General features: G+C 38.7%; 1 protein-coding gene across 16 annotated transcripts in view; it reads right to left on the minus strand.

The window, feature by feature from the left end:
• The window catches only part of EBF1 (early B cell factor 1), a 404,490-nt gene that overhangs the window by 91,860 nt on the left and 291,820 nt on the right, over positions 1 to 20,810 (minus strand). For 10 of the 16 annotated variants that reach the window (XM_025388336.1, XM_025388338.1, XM_025388331.1 and 7 more), the window contains one exon: positions 9,580 to 9,710. In XM_025388336.1, coding sequence (XP_025244121.1) covers positions 9,580 to 9,710 — 131 coding nt within the window. Of the gene's footprint in view, positions 1 to 9,579; positions 9,714 to 20,810 lie in introns of all 16 variants that reach the window. The other 6 variants (XM_025388330.1, XM_025388337.1, XM_025388334.1 and 3 more) reach the window with 1 other exon arrangement.

The raw sequence follows: 20,810 nt of genomic DNA on the forward strand, positions 1-20,810 counted from the left end.
GTGGTGTTGGTCCTATCTACGTATGGTAAGACACTGATACTAGCCCATACAACCAGTAATTCCTCACTTAACATGTTCATTCTGGAACTCAGAGATGTGATAAAAGTAAGCACTACATTAGGAGATATACATTAGGAGATATACCTAATGTAAATGATGAGTTAATGGGTGCAGCACACCAACATGGCACATGTATACATATGTAACAAACCTGCATGTTGTACACATGTACCCTAGAACTTAAAGTATTAAAAAAAAAAAAAAGTAGGCACTACAGAAAAACTGAAGCCAAACCCCTTTTAATAATGTGGCTGTACAACTGCTTCTGCTGAAAGTCTTTCAAGGTTACATTATACACATCTTGCTGTTTTAAACAGAATATACTAAATATATTGCCAGCTTTTTTTTTTTTTATTACTCGGGGCCACCATCATTAATGAACTGCACAGTAATACAATTCTGTGTGTGCTTTTTAGGCTTTCCATTTCTTCCCTAGACATCAGGCCATCAGCTGTCACTGAGCCTGTATCCAGTAGCCCACCTCCATACATGATCTGCCTCTAGTCTGGGCCTTCTAATTTGCTGTGACCTAGGAAAACAGATAACATAGTTTGTGAAGAAGTATTGTTCTCATTAACCCAAAGCTTTTTATTTTATTTACTCTTTTGGCTTGCTTCTGGTTTCATGCTGAATTTTGGAGAGTTGAGGTTATTATAACACATCTCTGGATAAATGAGTTTTATGACATTCATATTAGAGAGTTAAGAGATGGCTATGGAGTCAGGTGGACTTTGATTCAAATCCAAGCTTTGCCAATAATCAGCTGTGGGACCTTTGGAAATTCACTCAACCTCTGTGACCTTCAGTTTCCTTATTGGGGAAAGGGGGAGAGAGTAGGATGGGGGAGAGAGAGAGTAGGATAGGGGAAGAAGTAGGATGGGAGTTGTTATCTGATAGTTTATTACAAGGATTAATTGACACAATTCCTGTAACCAGTGTAGGAAAAGGCATCACTTGTATCAATCAGTCAACATGTGTTACTTCTATTACTACTCAATGTTCACCATCACCAATAGTTTTACATTAAGACACTTATGTGCATACTTATTACACAACAATTACATCTAAATATAAACTACCTACCCATACAAGCATTAGCAAAACCTGGACCACAATCTGTCTAGTTGTGACACTTTCAAGCATCATCAACTACAACAGTTGCTATTAGGGAGCATTTCTTTGAATGAATGAATGAATGAATGAATGAGGAAGTAATGTCATTCAACAGATTTTCACTAATGCCTCAGACGTGCAAAGCTCTGTGCTGGGCATCACAGAAAATTAAGCTGAATTTATCCTGGATCCTGTCTTCAAGGAAGAGGGTATGCCCTTAAATACGATAACTAAAGATGGAGATGTATAAGGAACATAGTATGGTAGAAATAAGACAACATAAGAATTTAGACAGAAGAGAAAATATTCTATGCCTGAGTCATATGGGAAGATTTCAGAGAAAAAGGTGGTATTTCATAGGATCTTAAAGGGCAGAGGGATATGGGCACAGAAAGGAGGGAAAACGATCCCGGGGGGAGCAATGGCATCAGCAAGACAGGGAGAAAAGTTACTGCAGGTACAAGGAGCAGCTAACAAGTCAATGGGATAGAACATAAATTAAGATGAATGGTGGGTGAGGATGTTGAAAAGAAAGATTGGAGTCAAGGTGGTGTGCTTGAATCCCAGACTAAGAAGTTGTGGCTTTAGTAAAGAGAAAGCCAGTTAAAGTTGTATAAGGTAGAAGGCTTTATTTAGTTCAGGGTATCAGGGAGCCATCCCAGCGATCAACAATCAGCAGGAAAGGAATACAGCACTATCTAGATATCCATAAATATTCATTTTCTTCATAAAAGTCACATGACTGCAGCCAGGTGTGAATTCTGTCATTGATTCATATGAAAATTAGAAATTCATCACACTTCTGTGGTTCCTGTTTTCAAGTTACAGATACATGTACCTCCTGAGCACACTGTAAATAGCTGAAAATGTCATCTTAAAGTCCTTTTTAACTATTTCATAATTATCAACATAGAAAATAGATTTCAAGTGCCTCAGTCATCAAAAATAAAAATGTAGACTAAGGCATCTTAGGAATAAAGTGAGCATGGCTGTAACTATGTAACTATATTAAAAAGGCCATTAGACCATTTTTATCTTTTTTTTTTTAATATGCTGGCTCATTTAGAAATGATTTCTCATAAAATTACTTGGGCTTGAAAGTTGTTCTTCAAAGTCATATTCAAAGTTTAATGCAACTAATCCAGACTGCTTTTAAATTTTTTAACAAATAAAGTTTATAATTTTGCATAAAGCACCTTCTATATAATAGACGGTCAATAAACACAGGTTAAATATAGGACATGAAACATTTAGAAAAAAATAGGTAACTATGAGTCATTTTAAATCCACGCATTTAATCAACTTTGAATTAAATTTACACATGGAAGCCTCAATATATGTAAAATAAATGGACACAACTATTTACATCATATTACATTTCTATCATGACATTTTGAAAGAGGTAATATGTGACATAATGTCTTTCTCCATCTTAATTTTCTTTTTTATTTTAGTGGAGCTGTATCTCACATACAAGCTAGTATATATGTCTTTAGAGTGCTAGGGAAATCACGTATAAAATTTAGGAAGGTTTGGTAAATTTCTGGGAGTATGTTAAAAGCCCATGGAAATTTCATGAGAAAATCTGGTACAACCAAAAGCTGAATGGGGGTGAAGTTGGATGTCAAGAGAACTGGGCTCTGAGCCCAGCATTAAGTAGATAATATGCTCCCAGGACAAGTCACCCTACCACTGTGAAGTTTCTTTTTCCTCACAAAATAAGAAAGCTGTACTTGACTGAAAAAAGGTTTCTCAAGGCCCTTAAAATGTGGTGACTCTACATGCGGTTCAGTAAGAGTCAAGGCCGGGCAAAAAGGCCTGGGAAACTTCCGGCGGAATACATGTATGCATCTTAGTCATCCACTATTGAATATCACAGAGAAGCCAATCCTCTTGTTTATTGACAATCATTCCTCTGAGCTATGTGTACAAAGGAGAACGGAAAGTAGAGATAGATAGGATGAAAGAAATAAATCAAGGACTGCATTTACCACTTGGTTTTCCAATTTTTTGACTTAAGTGGCAAAATTGCTTCTCAGCCCCTAAACCACCATTTACCCAACTATATTCACCCACAGGTCTCCCCTAGAGGTTTCTTTTGACTTCATTCCCTATGTCTGGGAATGTAGCTGAAGAAAGCGTGCATCTGGACAAAGACAATGAGGAGAACCTGTGTGACACTAATTGCTTCATACACAAGGAAACTTTGGTTTCTCCCATCTGAACTAAGTGGTACTGGCAATCTTTAAATATAGCTGCCCTGCAAAATCATATAGCATCTAATGCCAAGTGTGTACTGACTAAAACCAGATGCAAAATATGAGGGAAATTTTGTTCAAAGCCTTGCAGCTTTGAAGAATAATGGCTCTAAACATTCCTGGTCTAATCTGAATGATACTCTGCAAATATTTCAGATGGTTTTCTCACATCTATCCCAGTCCAACCACTTTGTGATTGAATTTCATGACTTGGCTCCATTAACATGAAATCAAAATGCACTTCAGCCATCACCAATATATCTCCCTGTAAGGTGATCCTTGTTGGGGGGAAAAAAAAGAGTTCTGCCTTCACAAAAGTTTGGGACATGCTGAATACTGCATCTAAGTATTTGCAGTGCATACTAGTACCTCAAACGTTGTGCAAAGCCCTAGAAGAAAGACCAGTAGAATTTGTTTGACTCAACGTTCCCCAAACTTACCAGGAAAAATCTCCCTCTCTCATCTCCTAAGGGGTATCTATTAATATCCTGAAGAACTAGTCTTCCATAGCACTATCTAGAAGATGAATTTGGCCAACATTGTGGCATAAGTCTCTGATTTATATCAGATACCAAAATCTGAAGCATAGAGAGTAAAAATATTGACTAAAGATATATCAATAGGGAGATCCAGTTTCGTGGACAATTAAATTGTTTTGATGAAGTTCAAAGAATCCTTTTGCAAATAAACATCACATCTGTGTATTGTAAGTGTGCTCTGAAAGAAAAGAACGATAGTGGAAGAAAAGGAGCAGTTTCCACATGCCACCACTGTCCCCTTCTGACTGTGGGGGGATTCTCAGGGGAATAAACTCTAGTTAAAAGGAATCACTAGGCTGGGTGCGGTGGCTCATGCCTGTAATCCTAGCACTTCGGGAGGCCGAGGCAGGCGGATCACGATGTCAGGAGTTTGAGACCAGCCTGGCCAACACGGTGAAATCCCGTCTCTACTAAAAATACAAAAATTAGCTGCGTGTGGTGGCACGCGCCTGTAGTCCCCGCTACATGGGAGGCTGAGGCAGAAGAATTGCTTGAACCTGGAAGGTGGAGGTTGCAGTGAGCTGAGACCATGCCACTGCACTCCAGCCTGAGCAACAGAGCAAGATTCCGTCTCAAAAAAAAAAAAAGGAATCACTAGAATTGTAGCACTGATTTCAAAGAGGATATAGACTAAGCCCTTCATTTTCAGATGAGAAACTGAGGTCCAGCGACCAACAATGACTAAATCTAGGTCCTCTGATTGGGCAATGGAAGGACCATCGATACCCAAGTCTCTCAACTGGTTGCTTATCCACTGCTAACCCATGCAGTCTCAACACTTGCCTGGAATATTATTCTCTGCTCCCCACTAAACCCACCATTGTACTTTTTTTTTTAATTGACAGCTTAAATACTTTCAGTTGTATAAATTCTGTGATAAAATAAAAGGGTCATGAGAGCCTAACGTACCTAGCACAGAGCTGCATCCATACATAAGAGGAACTTGATTGGTCATTCAAACAATCTACTTCTGACTACACCACTCTCTGCCTTCTAGAACTTTGCCTGGAATTGTAAACTACCAATTTAATACTAGATTATATAAATATATTATGTAACTCTCTAATTTGCTTCATGGAAGCAAGTCATCTTTCCAAATAAAACACCAGATCCCACAAAGCCCGACTTTAATTACCCATGGTACCTATCCCAGTGCTAGACACCCAGCAGGCAAGCCAACCAGTGCTCACTGTTTAGAAACTGGAGGAATTCAGAGGAGATATTAAAATAACAATTAGTTCTACAAACCAGAAGCAGGAGCCCCTCCCTGCTCCAAATCACTTGTTGGTAGAAAGGCAAAACCACCAAGCGCGGCTCTGGTCAAGAAAAAAATCTCAACCCACATTAAACATTATCATACATCAACCCCGCTAGTTTTTCTAGATTTGTATATAAAACACTAAAACAATTTTTTAAAAGACTTTTAGAGTAGGACAGGGCAAGGAGCACAAGAATAATAGTAAAATAATTTACTTTCTAAAAAGAGGGAGAGGAGAAAGGGCAAGAAACAATAAAAAAAGAGGAAGGGGGCAAATCAACTTCACAAGAAAGCCATGTGAACTTGGGGGCTCGCAGAAGGCAGAGCTGAGTTCTGGAGCAACGAAGTGCCCCTTTCTTCTTCCCACCCCTCAGGGGGCTATCCATGAGTTAAACTGAACTACTCATTTGCAGAAGACTGGGTTGTTAGGGGAAGAGCACAGATTAGACTAAATTAAGCCAGCCTGATTTTCTCTGGCTCTGTAAAAAATTCTTTAGCTAAAAAAAAGACTCTAAATAATGGCATTAGCTGCTAATCTAAAATGTTATCTACTTGTCCTAGCCTGGCGGCCTGCTTCCTGGGTGTGTTGGGCTATACAGCAAGGAAATGCAGAAGTGATAAAAGTCTACTTAAAATTAGAAGGCCTGGATCTTAGAGATGGCATAAACCTCAAGATCATGTGGTCTGGGGCAAAGACTTTGGATGGACAGGGATCCAGCTCTAAAGATGAGGCTAAACAGGTTAATTGTCTTGCCCTAGCACAGGCATGTATCCTTTACTTCATAAAGATAAATTCTACCTAGAATCCAGTGGCACCAATCACAAACATATACAACTGGAAGATGAAGGAAAGCCCTCTTACCTCTCTGAGTCTGTACATGCCAATTCTACCTGACCTTGGAAGGTAACAGCAACTGTTAAGGCACCCCCAGCACAAGACATCATGGCAATGTGAGCCTATCACCCTGATCTGATAACACCCTAGGATAAAAATGGTGGTATAGGCTAAATTATGGAAGGTTAAGAAGGTAAGCCCTGGGGTTGGACTGTTTGGGTTCAAGTCCCATCTCTCTACCACTTGATAACTGAACCACTTATTTAACTTCCCCAAGCTTCAATTTCCTCATCATGAGAGGAATGATCAAATGAGAACAACATCATACACAATGGTAAGAATCCCACAGGGGTGCTACCAAACATTTATCATATTGCCTGGCAGGAACTAAGTGCTCAGTGAATGAATGTTAGCTAATGTTAGTCACACTCTGCATTTTCTATAGCTTTTTCTTAGATATCCTCTGATCAAATTCTGATTCTGTACAATGCAGGCCTTGACAAATGGCCTCAAACTTGGTTAATATTTTTCTGCTTCTACAAAAATAAAAGGCACTCATGTAATTTTATTCGATTAAAAACAACCATCATCACTACTACAATTACTATTACTACTTTCTACTACTATACCACCTGGCTTATGAAACCTCTCCTTTTTTTTTTTCTTTCTTTCCTCTTTCTGTCATTCTTCCCTCTATCAAGATTGCGTATGCTCTCTTATTAACTAGGACTTTTCCTTCCTTCGTAAAAACAATACGGTATAGTTCAAATCCAATCTCTAGTCCTATCTGGCTGTGTAACCTTGGGCAAGCTTTCTAACCTCTCTGAAACTCATTTACTCATATGCAAAATTAGAATAACAGGAGTATTGAATACAAGGCTATTGTGAGGCTTAAAGCAATACCCATAAAGTGCCTACACATGATAAACCCTTAGCAAGTATGAGCTATTTCTCAATTCTCACATTATACAATGGATTTCTTGATTTGGGGCAGTATCAAATTCTCTACCTGAATGAAAAGGCAGAGAAAATTGTGTGTGCCAAGTAGTCTGTATGAAAACCTAAATATAGAAATAGTTTAGAATATTACAAAAAAAGGTTCACTTCCACAAGGCTCATTATTCTGAACATAGAACAGTCATGATAACAGCCCAATTTAAAGTCCACACCCAGGTACCCAACTGCTAATGCAGTTGCATTTACTTGTTTTAAAAGAATATCTGCACAAATATTTTGGGAAACAGTTTGCACCAGGACAGGGTCATAGTTGTTTTATGACATAGCTACAACCAAGAGAAGTCTGAAAGCAGGGGCCAGACAATGAAGGAGCATGCATCCTCCACCCTCAGCTCCTGGCTGGATCCCCCTGACTCCTGGGACAGGGTGAAGAGGGGCTCCTGGCACACACAAGGCAGTGGCGCTGGAGGGACAGAGGAGGGAGGAGGACAAAGGTATTGCATTAATGGTTTTTCCTTCCCATGACTTTCATCAATTTTGTTATATAGAAACAGATCCTTTAAAGCAATTTGGATAAATCCAAGTTACATGCTAACCTCCCTTTGCGATTCTCAAAACAGGTCAAGAAAGTAGGAAAGTGAGAAAAAATAGAGGGACCTTAATTAAGTGCAAGGCAGAGGCGCAAATGAATGATTTCCTGATGTGTTCTTATTCCATATTCAACGAAGTACACTTGGGTTAAGAAGGCACAAGGTTTTACAGGAAGCTTCAGACCAAACCACCTTCTTCTCACAGGGTCAGTAATATTTAATGCCAATTTTGAGCTCTGCTTTGACTGCAATGACATGAAGCAAGGAGTCCGTATAATATTTACTCTTCCCATCTCCCAACTTCCGAGATAAGCAACAGAAAGAAAGATGGAAAAGGTGGAAGACACAGCCCACAAGACCTGGGACAGGCTGTCCTCGTGAGACTACTGTCTCCAGCAGGATGAAGACACCAGGCTGGCAGCAAAACTTGCCATGAATTTGATGCTTCTAATTTACAACCCAACAGTTTCAACAAAAAATGGAGTACAGGGGGCAAGGGGAACTTAGTCCACCTTTCATACCTGGAATATTCCAACTTGCCTAACAATTAGTTGGGTGGGCTGGGAAGTTCATCTCTGATTCGGCTTTATGAGAAATTTGATTCTATGACCAAATGCAGACCCCTTGTTTGCTACATAGAAAATACCAAGGCAGCAGCAGCACGAGCTAACAAGGGGTTTGTCTGAGTGGGTTACAGGCAGTAAGCAGTATACACAGAAGGCTTACAAAGAAGAACAGTCTCTGTTCTAGAAAGACAAACACACCCAACTATCATAGTCTTAACTTTCTGCTCATCTGTATGGCCCCTCTAGAGAGAAAACAACACAAAGAAAATATCTAGATGGGTTAAACCAGTGTCATGGGAGCAGAGCTAGAAATGGAAATCTTTGTGTGGCCATATACAAATCAGTTACATTCTATAGGCTTTGGGCAGCTGCTCTCTGGCTATAAGACAAATATGTCTGGAAGTCTCAGTATCCTTATCAAGAAAAGAAATATGCTAAGAGTATCTACTCGTAGTGTAGAAAGAAGGGTGCGATGATCTATCTCAAGGTTTAGTACATTGCCTAGTATATGGTAAGTCTCAGTAAGTTAGGATGACTACATGCTTACAAAGCAAATGGGATGAATGAACCCTATAGTACCTTGTAGCCCTAACATTGTTTTTATTCTAAACTTTGGTGAAATGAAAGAGGGTGCTTGGAGCATACTGGCTAAGAAACTGGGGCTCAGAACTGAGAACACAATGGCAGATTTGCCGTGGCATCGATATAACAGGATGCACATGTTTTGTAATCTTGAGCTGAGGCTGATGGTTGCCAGACAAGTCAACTGGTAGGTTAAAAGAACAATCACAGTGCTTGGACAGCACTGCACAATTAGAACTTAGTCATTTTTAAGGGGTTGCAGTCACACACAGAGATGCTTGAGAGTTGTAAATTCCTAGAGCTAGAAAAAACCCTTGGTGGTTCTAGGTTCTCCCGGCAAATCACTCTCTCTGGTGAATAGTCATTGAATAAGTCAAGAACCACCTTCACCTGGATTATGCTGCCATTGAATGATGTTCCTCGAAGATCAGGCTACAGTACTCTTTCTACAAAATAGCCACAGATTACACCCTTGCTAAAGTGTGAATAAGCTTTTTCTATACATCTTGTGACTTTGCATCTCCTCTTCAATTCCCAGCATACAATAGGACCTCCACACCATGGCAAGCCCAAGAAGACAAATTTCTAAACAGAAGCTCTCCCACTGCTTATGGGCCAAAGAATGGAAGTCATTCCAGTAGTAACTGTTGCCTCCTGGTAAACCCAAACCATCTCTTCCAGTGTCCCCAAATTCTGTAGACTGAAGCTGGCCCACCCAGAGAGGCACCACTAAAGTCTACACATTCTATTAGAAATTCAAGCATAGACAGTATCTTCAAGTAGATCAAGCTATTAGATATTAATGTTCAGACAACACCTACCTCACTCCAGACCAGCATGGTACCGAATATGACCTGTAACCCATCAAAGAAATTGTCCCCTATGATGATCACAGTCGCGCCTCCCGTCGTCCATCCTTCACTCGGGCTGATGGCTTTGATACAGGGAGTAGCTGCTTTTCAACACACATGAAAAAGAGAAGGAGTCTGCTGTTAGAACCAAACTTTAATGATGAAGACTTGAGAAAAAGGAAAAAAAAAATCTTTTATCTTTTCACTAACAGAAAGTCCCTCAAGATCTCAGCATTTCCTAGCCACATTAGGACCTGAAACTTCAGGGTGCAACTTCAGTTTTTAAAAGCATTCTTTTCATTGTTTCTATTCAGTTACATATATTTTACCCAAATCTTTATCAAACCTGAAACTTTATTAAAACACAAAGCAAATTTTAATTTGTGAATTGCTAAGGATTCTTTTTTATTAAAAATGGGTGACTTTCTGGAATATATTGGAAACCTTACAGAATTGCTTCATAGTTAAATATACCTCCTGAAAAGAAAACTTACATTTTTTTAGATAAACATTACCATCCAATAGGAAGCTAAGAAAGAGCGGAGCCTGGAGCAGGAAATGATCCTTGCTCCACGCCTTCTGTCTGAAACACTAACATTGCAACATGTCTCATTAAAAATCATTAAGATTTTTTTTCAAATAAATGTCATAGATCCCATTTTACAGATGCGAAGAATGCAGGTCACTCGGGGTGAATTATGTAACCAAATAGCTGAGTCAGGGCTCAACCGCAGAGTTTTCCATGACCTTTGCTTTGCTCTCTTTCCCAGGCATAAAACCCTAGAATTGACTTTTTCAAAATTTCATATCTCTTTTCTTTCCATTATAAATGGCCCTTGGAGATGGGAAATAATTTGCAAATACTGTGATTCCAAATAGACTGGAGGTGGTTTGTTTAATGAGCATGGCATACTTTCAACAGAATTGCTGGGCATAAATGTCATTGTTGGATGGTTTTTAAAATCTCTCAGAGAGCACCTTCGTGCCACTGAGGACTTTTAACTCTACAATGTCATGCTCCTGTTCTCATGATTATTTTTATGAACAACAAGAAAGCAAAATCCTAAAGTAAGGGAGATACTGTTCAAGGAGAGAAAATAGGACCTTCATCTTTAATAAAAAATTTATTAAGTATCCAAGACTGACTTTCCGAGCATTGAAGCCAATGAGAGCACTAGTTAATTTTAACAGGAAAAAAACTGGCAAAAAAATATTTGGACTTTGTCAAATTTGGCAAAATGTCACGCTTTAACTTTTGCAAGAAGGAAAGAAAATATTAAGTCCAGCCCGGTGGGGCCATTGCTCACGTGCCACCACACAAACAAATAGAATGGGTTTGATTTTGATTCAAATTAATCTTAAAAATTTGCACAGAGAAATTTGGAAATATCCAAACTAAACATTTCATGTTGGCTGAACTCACAGCAATGCATTTACAACTAAAACTGGGCAGTTCAGATGACTTTTCTCTCCTCTACTTTCTCCCAAAAACAAAATAATTAATCAAGAAGATGTAAATGATTCATGACTTGACTTGACATTTCTTGTCTGATTTTTTAACATACATAGAGGTTGTGATCAGTGTTCCATAAGCATAGGGCTTTTTCTTAAACAAAAGTGACCTTTAAAAGTAAAAAAAGTTTAAATCCATAATTAAGTACTCCCAAACTAGTGATAGAATATGATGTATGATTTGAAGCAAGTTACAAGAGAAATAAACTATATTTAACAACTAAAGTTCTAAAAATATATGCAGTTTGGAAACATTTTGTTAATGTCCCCAAACATCAATTCTTAATTTATAACTCAATCTACTTATTTACTGGAATGGAGTACAAAAGGTGTTACAATATCCCTAGTACTTCTGAGAAGAAGAGGATATTGGTTTAACTGAATTGGTCTTGAGAGTCCTGCCTGAGTCAAAGTATGGAATCCAATGGGGTCATTAATTGCTGACCCTGAGATTACCCACACAGATTGCAAAATGGTCTTAGTGTTTATTATCAGTTTTAGCTTTGGAATTTCTGGGTTTTTTTTAATCACACATGCATATTTCTTTAGCTAAATATGGTCTCCTGCAGGCTTTCTCATCATTGCACAAACGGAGGTGGAAGGGGGTGTTTCTGCATCTTTGAGAAACCCTCCTACAGGAAAGGCCTTAAAATAGCATGACCAAGACCTGCTAGTTTTGAACTTGACCCCTTCCCTCTTTTTTCCACTTGTTATACGTAGGATACAGAAGTCACATGGGTGTACATGCATGTGTGTGTATGTGCTTTCAAACACTTCCCAAGGAAAGTTGCAATGTTTTCAAATACTGTGAGCAATTTTCCAGAAGCAAAGCTATATGTCAATGCCTCAGAGGCAAGAAAGAGCATCAAGCTTCCAGAGATAACCAGGTGAGGAAACAGTATTTGACACCGTCTTCTCAGTTTTAGAGAAATAAAGCCTTGAGGGAAGAAGTACCCCAGGAAGAATGACACACCCCTCAGTCCATCCTACCTCTACACTCAGCACTGTCCACCATCCCTGCTTCGAGACTATATGCTATTCTTAGAGCAGGTAAGTCATTCAGACCTTTCTACGTTTAGACCTCTAAGGGTTCCAAAACTACTCCTATACATTTGTTATAAATATTAGTCTTGAGGGGAAGCTCTGTGGCACCTCCCCACTGGTGAATTTGAAAAAACACGTAAAGGAATCATGAGCTATCCCAGAGAGAGAGGATGAGGAGGGGAAACTAGTACATTTAGTAACTGGAGGTCAAACCAAGTGTAGTGGCTCACACCTATAAACCCGGCACTTTGGGAGGCCAAGGTGAGAGGATCTCTTGTGACCAAGAGTTCAAGACTGGCCCAGGCAACACAGTAAGACTGTATCTATGAAAGGATTTTTAAAAACTAGCCAGGTGCAAGCCTGTCATCCTAGCTACTGGGGAGGCTAAGGCAGAAGGATTACTTGAGCCCAGGAATTCAAGGCTGCAGTGAGCTATGATTACACCACTGTACTCTAGCCTGGGGGACAGAGCGAGACTCTGTCTCTTAAAAAAAATTAAATAAATAAATAAAAGAATGCTAAGTATCCAATGATGCATGAATGCATGGGATAGTCCCCATAAATGAAGAACCCCAAAATGTCAATAATGCAATGTAGAAAACACTGTGACCAGGAAAAGAGAATCAGGCCCAAGAGCTATTGTTAAGAATTCACAGACTCATGTAGACCAAGGCAAGACATACAAATGAATGCAGCAGCTCAGGCTGTCAGAACAAGCATGAGATGAATGGCCATTGACTCTCAACATCTATAATGCAACGGGAAGCGCTGGTGAATTGCACATGCCCCAGGGAAAGGTGGCAGCACTGCTCAGCTTCAGCCTTTGGTGGCCCCATAAAAATGCAGGCCTAGCATCGTCTGGGTTTCTAGTGATCTTTCCAAAGAAGCCAGGAAGCCACATTTTCATATCAAATTTTTCAATCTTTAAATGTTGGAAATGAATTCAGTATTTTTTTAATGTGTAGGCCAAACAAAATGTTTGTGGGCTGGCTTTAACATACGGGCTGCTATTTTACATTGTAACCCTACTCATGACACACCTGCCAGGCTAAAAGCAGACCTGGAAATACTTGCAATTGTGGCTAAAACTATAGGTACCCAAATGTTCACTGCAGTATTGACAGCAAAAAATTCAGATGTCTAGGTGCTCCCAATAGGGGAGTGGTTAAAGAAATTATGGTATATTCATACTATAGAATACTAGGAGTGTCATTAAAATCCACAAAACAATTCTATAAACTGATATGGAAAGATTTCAAAATAGGCTAGAAAGTGAAAAAAAAACAATTTGCAAACTAAAGAACAGTGTAATTAAGTTTATTTTTAAATAATATATATGAACCTGTGTATGCACTAGTATGTGTATGCATGCAGTTATACGTGAACAGGTATGATGGACAAAGGCCTGGAAGGAAGGATATGCATAACTTTCCCCAGAGCGTCCTTATAAAAAGGACTAGACTGCGGTTGACAGAAAAGGAGGACTATTAACATTTATTCCCTATATATCTGTAGGATTTAAATGTTTTCAATGTGTACAAATTAAGGTACTACGTAATAAGAAAAAAATTAAGTAGCAGCAGAACATTTAATTCTATGAGAGAGAACAGTTGTACTTTTTAGAGCAAAATTACATTTGAAAAAAGCAAAATAAAACAAACAAACAAAACAGCTGTGCTGACCCTGAGCCTCCTCTTCTCTCCTCATTTTGGATATGTTTTCTCTGAGAAAGCTCAGACAACATCCAAAGCAGCCAAGGACTTGTTTCTTACATTTGGGATACCCGGAGAGAAACAGAGAGAAGACAGGGGAAAGTCACTTTTAATAGTCACAGTGGATGGATTCAGTGGAATTTGACTGTGAAAAGATTTATGAAAGAGTTCAATTCAGCACAGGGATGTGATAATCAATACAACTCTATCTCCAAGAAAATATTATGGAATGTGGGGGCGATATTTGAATAGAAAACCACTTTTACCAGCACATTTTGATTTAATTAATACAAGATTCTTTCTTCCTCCCCAATGAATTTTCACAATCTTAAGTATCCGCAAGGCCAGTGAGCCAATTTCTGGTTTTAAAACTCATTAAAAATAAAAGTTTAGGGTTGGGGGTGGGGTTTGCCTCTTTTTTTAAATCCCTTCCCCCACCCCTCACCAGCCACGAAAGTAGAGGAGATTTTCCTTCCTTCAAACTATGACAATAACATGATTACACTACCACAGTTTAGCATAATGGCTCTGAAATGCTCATGGCACATTGCAGAGTTAAAGTGGAAATTATTAGGTAGCTCTTCTTTGTTATAATAATGATCACTCCACAAATAAAAGCTCTTCTCCCAAAGGTACTGCAAGGCACAAAATGCTAATTCTGAAGATTATGTGTGTGCTTTTATTAAATATTACTATGCCCTGCCTGTTTGAGGGCTTCTCTGCTCTGATTGTTTTATGAGTACCATGTTAATGTCATTCCCATCTTGCTAGCAGCAGGCACACATTTTAGCGTTTGTATGAGAGTTGATCAAAGGCCACGTGCTGGGGGAATTGCTGAGAAAACACGGACAAGTGATAAAAATCTAACAGATTAATTGGTTTAAATTTCATTTCAGGGTGTTGAACTTTGGCTCAGGACTCTAATACTACACCATGAGTCAGGGCCTAATTACCAGATTTCCAATTTGCTTCTTGAACAATGGTTGTGGAGAGAAGGAAAAGAGAGGGAAGAATAAAAAAAGAAAGAAAGAAAGAAATCGTTCAGCTCCAGTACGTATTTAACAACGCGCTATGTGCAGACAATTGCACCGGGGGACATTTGCTATCACCTGCTCTATCTCCTGAGCATTTATATTTCCTTCGAATAGCCATAGAAGGCAGAAGAAATCACAGATGCCCTCGGTAGTTTAAAATTTCCTGATTTACAGAATAAGTGTTACATGATTCAAGTGCCTGCACACTCGCACTGGGAGCATCAGTCTCTTTATTAGCAAGGTGAATTTATAAGCTGGAATCGCACTTCAGCCTCCAATAGAAATGATCTATTTCATTGATAGAAAGCAAGGGCCAGGAGAGCCATGTTTACCTCGGGGTTTATGGGTGGCCTTGGGAATAAGGGTTAATTGAGCTCAGAGGTGCCTGCCCATTGAGGTGAATTAGTGGTGTGTGCAGCTATCAGCAGGGCCCTAGGGCTGCTCTTATTTTTCCTTCTGAAATCTCTCTGTGCTGTGATCAATACCTCACTTGTTTGGGGTAGCCATATAGATGACCCAGGTTCAGCATTTATCATATCTTATCCCCAAAATGAGGCTTTTGTGACAATCAATGCGACATTATGAAAGACTAATTCGAGATATATTATTTGGCTTCTTTCTCCATTCCTGTATCTGAATACACTGGAGAAACAACACTCTATCCGTTGATAAAACGTGCAAATTTAGAAATGTTCTAATCTAAATCTAAATCTCAGGGTGATATAAGGTTCTTTTCCATTCCCATTACATATGGCGTATGAAAACATGCATACTGTCCTTTTCCAGAATTCTGTTAACCAGAACTCTCTATTAATGAGCATTTCTACAAAGCAGACCACTGACGCTTACGATGGAGGTGAAAATGCTGGCATTCGCCTTTACTGGCTTCTGAGTAAAGACAGAAATGGGAAATTATGTTAAGTTGATTTTAACATTTGGAGTATGACTATATTTGAAAATGGGCAAAAGCTCCAGTTGTTCAAATTCCACATCTAGCACTCACTGCAGCCTCAAAACAGTCTCTTACCTTCTTTAAGTTGTAGTTTCCATATGGGCACTCACCTCATAGAATTCCAGCAACATACACAGAAAATGCCTACTTGTGTTTTGTGGCTTTACTGTGCACCACATAGTATGCTAGTTGCTGGTATAATAATTATTATCGTCAGCTCCCCATTAACCAGAGTTTATTTATGAGAATACCCTATACTCTCATCAGTTCAGATTATGTAGTTTATTGTAAGACTTTCCTAAGAACTCCCAGTTCAGCTGCTTGCTAACCTATCCAGCTAAATGTACTGAGTAGGTGGAACTGGCAACAGTCCCTCCAAAGTAGAATGTTTTTTTAAGGATCTCATTTGCCTGGAATGAATATTAATGGGAAATTTTTCAGAAATGAGGAATTGACTTTAATGTTATTGTCCCAAATTTTTGAGACTTGGCAGAAAACGTAAAACCCATGAGCTTAGCTCATTTCTACGGGATACTTGTGACCTCGTAAAACTCAGGCTTTTCTCCCTTTTATCTCCTTAATTTTGGTGATGTTGTACTTGGGAGAAACTGTTTGAAAGACTATTGAGGGCACAAAATATTCCACTTGGACTCAGTGCACAGATCTGAATGCTTGTTTTTGCTGGTGTGTGTGTCTGTGTTTTTTGTTTTTGGTTTTGGTTTTGGTTTTTTTTGAGTAAATGATGGCCTTCCTGCTCACAGCTCCTTAGCACTACAACCTGCCTTCTTGATGCCTTCTTTGATCCTGAAACCAGCAGCTACTGGACAGAAGGGGACAAACAGAAGGTTTTCTTCCAGCTGGAAGACTGGACCTCTGTATTTTCACCATGCACAGGAGGCAAATCTATTCTTTGTTTATCCATTCTCCAACTGCATGCTTTAGAAATCAGAAGCAGTTAGAATGCCTGACCTGAACTCTGGTACCAGAGTATACAAACTTCACTTTCAGAATGCTAACTCCAAATAAACAAATAAACTCAACCAATAAACAAACAAACAAATTTGACAGCTTCCTCATGCAAGGTGTAGCAGTCTTTATAACACTTATGCTGTTGCTTTAACTTGTGTTACTGGGGATTTGTTTCTGCCTTACTTTATTTTCTTCAGTAATTGCATTATGTAGTTAAGCATTTTATTGTTTATTAGGGTTTTTATTTCATTTTGTTATTTGTCTGCACTTATTGCCCTGTCCACTAGCAAATCTAGATAATACTTGGCAAAGATTCATGTATTATATATGAAAAAGAGTCGTGTGTGTGTGTGTCATGTTTGTCACTTTAAGGAGAAATGTAACCCATGATATAGAGATTTCTCCATACTAGATGCAATTAAACCTTTTAAATATTAAATGAGGAGATTGAGAATTTCAAGTGTTTTTCATCCTTTATTCCAAAGTGACTTCATTTGGCAAGAATGCCCTTTGCTTTGACAGTATTAATGGCTCTCACAGAAAAGAAGAAAAGGAAGAATTCACAGGCGCTATGTGGAAATGTAGCTCCAACGTCCATCTACATTAAGGCAATGTTAGCTTAGTGGTAAATATCTAGATGTACCTAAACTTAGCAAAATAGTGTCTAAGTTCCAATTTATGCCATTTGCTAATTATAGACTAAGCCAAAATTATATTCTCTTCCTATTTTGCAGCTTTCTTATTTTATTCTGAATCAGCAAAATTTCTCAACAATCAATGGACATAGCACCTGAGCAAGGGAAGGACAAAAATGCTGGTGCAACGACTCTAATTCAAAACATTCCAGGCCAAGCGCTTTTGGATTCCTGAGTTTGTCTGTCGGAGATCCGGAACTGTGTGCAGGTTCATTACACAGGGTTATTTGACAATTTAGCAGTAAGAAATCTTGACATTTTGATGTACCTGTAACTTCTAAATTGCACTTGAAAGACTTGTTGAAGGCTTTTTGATTTAATGACACACAACATAGCATTGTTTCATAATATGCAAAAATTGTTTGTTAACTACACTGCAGCTCAGAATTTTATAACTCAAAGTGTGACTACACTGTTTTCCACCTCACGTTTGATCTGCCAAATCCAAAATTAAAACGTATGAAATATTAATCCTAGAGCAGCCAAAGGCAAATATTGTCATCAGTTCTTTGGGGTTTTTCCCCCGCTCTTATTCTATGATTGTCAGTCACTCCATTGCAAAGCAATGGGGAAAAATTGTCATGGAGGGTAAGAGAATTTTCAAAATGAATTATTCATGGATCCAATTGTGATATTTGTTGCAACAATAGTAAATTCACTTGCCTCTGATTATACAATAAGTAAATAACTCTCTTCTTCCTGACAAGGAGAACTTTCGTGCACAAAATTATTTTTAGTCCAATTCTCCTTATTGTCCTGTTGTAAGAAAAGTTTGGGAAATGAAAGCCAAGGGGAAAAAAGGAAATGAAAATAACCTTCCAAAAATGGACACCCAATGTTGTGAAAAGGAGAAACAATTTTCAGGTTAAAAAAATATGCAACTGCTTCTTCAAGGACCATTCAAGTCTTTATTCACAAGCAATCTTCCTGGCCTGGAAAATCATAAAGTCAAATATGAGCAAGTCTAGTGGAAAATCTGTGACGTTAATCTTGGCTGGAGTCGTATTTTTAACAGGCCTTGAATGTGTGTGCCGGATTATCCAGATGGCCATACAGGAATCGGCCTGATAGGATTAAACCTTTATGCTGAACTCTGCTCCATCTGTTCGCCAAGGTTTGCCTTTCCTTATCTGAATATGAATTTTTAGCCTCCTTATGTCTGGAGGCAGGACCAAATTCAGCAATAAAAACATAGATGCATGCAGATAATTTAACATTTCATTAGTTACTCTCAGTTCATATTACCTTGGTCTTTTTCTAGGAAATATTTTTGATATGAATTTTGCTAAGAAGAAATTTTAAAACATGTAGAATCTACTTTTTTTTTGTTAGAGGGTTTTGTCTTTCTCTTCCTATTGAATTCTAGGAATCATTCAATTCACTACTATAATAGGGGCTTACACTGATGTTTGCCCACAAAGATAAAAAAGACATAGTATCCTCTTAGCAGAATTTGACTGTAAGATTAGATGATGTATAATTCCAATTGGATGAATGATCCAAGCAGAAGATATTCATGTGTGTTTCTTCTTTTTTTCTATTACAAGAGGATCGGTATTAGTCATCACTTAACAAAATTAGCTACAACACTGTTTCTATCATTTTCATTAAGATTTCTATGTTTTTAAGGAAGCGTGTTTTGTTTTGTTTTGGGTTTTTTTGTTTTTTTGTTTTTTTGTTTTTTGCTGGGGCAGGGATAGGGCTGTGGAGGCAGAAGCTATAATTCCAGCTTCAACTGGAGTGAAAAAGGCAGACATTTGTTTTGTCCTTCATGCATATATCCCTAGAAGCAGTGAAGTCACTTATTGATCAGCTGGAAAAGTTGGCTTATGGCAGGCAGGTTTCAGGAAAAAGGCCAGTGAGTTGCCAATAAGCCAGAGCTTGGTAGATGGCTCTGGGTTTCAACTATATGACAAAGACAAAGGGAGGGCTCTGACTACCAGGCATGGCGGAGAGGGCCAGTGACAAATTTCCCATGCAAACAAGGTGTGAATGAAAGAAAAAGTTGCATGAGAAGGATCTTTTAGAATCCCTCTTGCGGGCTGGTTTACAGCAATATAATCATTAGATGTGCTCAGTGTGTCCACGAAGGAAACCTCAAGAGATGGCAGCCTGTGCGCCCTTGGCCCTAAGAAGAGAAGATCCCTCCAGCAGTCTAGCAGGATTCCATGGGCTTGCTTCTCATAGTACCCTCACTCACACTGGCTCTTGGCTCTATGCTGTCGTGAATGTAGGAGTCAAGCAGCTCATCAAATAATTTAGGCTTTTTTCACTCACAAGTACAGTTATTATACTTAAATAGTACCCTTAACTGAACATTCAGGGGACAGAGAACAGTCAGATTTCCCATGTAAGCTTAAGATGACTTATGCTTATGGCCAAGAATGTGCACATAAACATTTTGTAAAACACATGTTTTAGGCTCCTGAAATTGACAAGAATTCTAGCCAGGTAGTAAGAAGTGGTTCCCGCTTTGGAAGTAGATGACCTTAGGTGATGAAGCCTACTATAAGTCATCTCTTGTAAGATGGGCAAGTTCACACACACAGCCCTACTGTCTATCCTCTACATTCTATCCTAAATGAGGACAGCTGACTGGATGTGTGATCCCATTACTTAATCTGCTTTTGCTTTGCCCATTACAGTAGCTACTAGCTATATGCAGCTATTTACATTGAATTTTCAATTAATTAATATGAAATACAAATTATTTCCACAGTCATACCAGCCACATTTCAAGTAGTCAATAGTTATAGTGGCTAGTAGCTATCATATTGGACAGCACAGAGATAGGACACTTCCATCATCACAGGAAGTTCAATTGGATACCACTGATCTCAGGATCAAGTTTTCATAACTCAGCCTATAACTGATAAAGACTAATCAGAGCTGCAATATATGGGGTTCCCTCCATAGACTAGGAACTGTGCTAAGAACAACAATTAATTTCTAATCCCTCCAACGAGGATCACAAAATCAAATGCTCACAGGGCTAGGCAGGAAGGTAAGTCAACGAAATGGGATGAGGCAATGCAATGGGATTGGTGGGGATTGTGGCTAAATGTAGAATATGTGCTTCATCCAAAAGTAAGATGATTTCTGAGTTTGCCCTACCTGTTGCCATTTGAGAATGTGGATCCAGCACTACAAGCTCTTCTGATTATAAGAGACATTTGTAAATCCAGGTTTTCATATAAAATCTCTATTTTTAATTGCCAGCAACTAATACATAATTTCTTTCTTTTTTTTTTTTTTTTTTTTTTTTTTTTTTTTGGGGTTTTTC

Source organism: Theropithecus gelada, chromosome 6, assembly GCF_003255815.1.
Source record: "Theropithecus gelada isolate Dixy chromosome 6, Tgel_1.0, whole genome shotgun sequence".
In the NCBI taxonomy this organism is placed as follows: domain Eukaryota; kingdom Metazoa; phylum Chordata; class Mammalia; order Primates; family Cercopithecidae; genus Theropithecus; species Theropithecus gelada.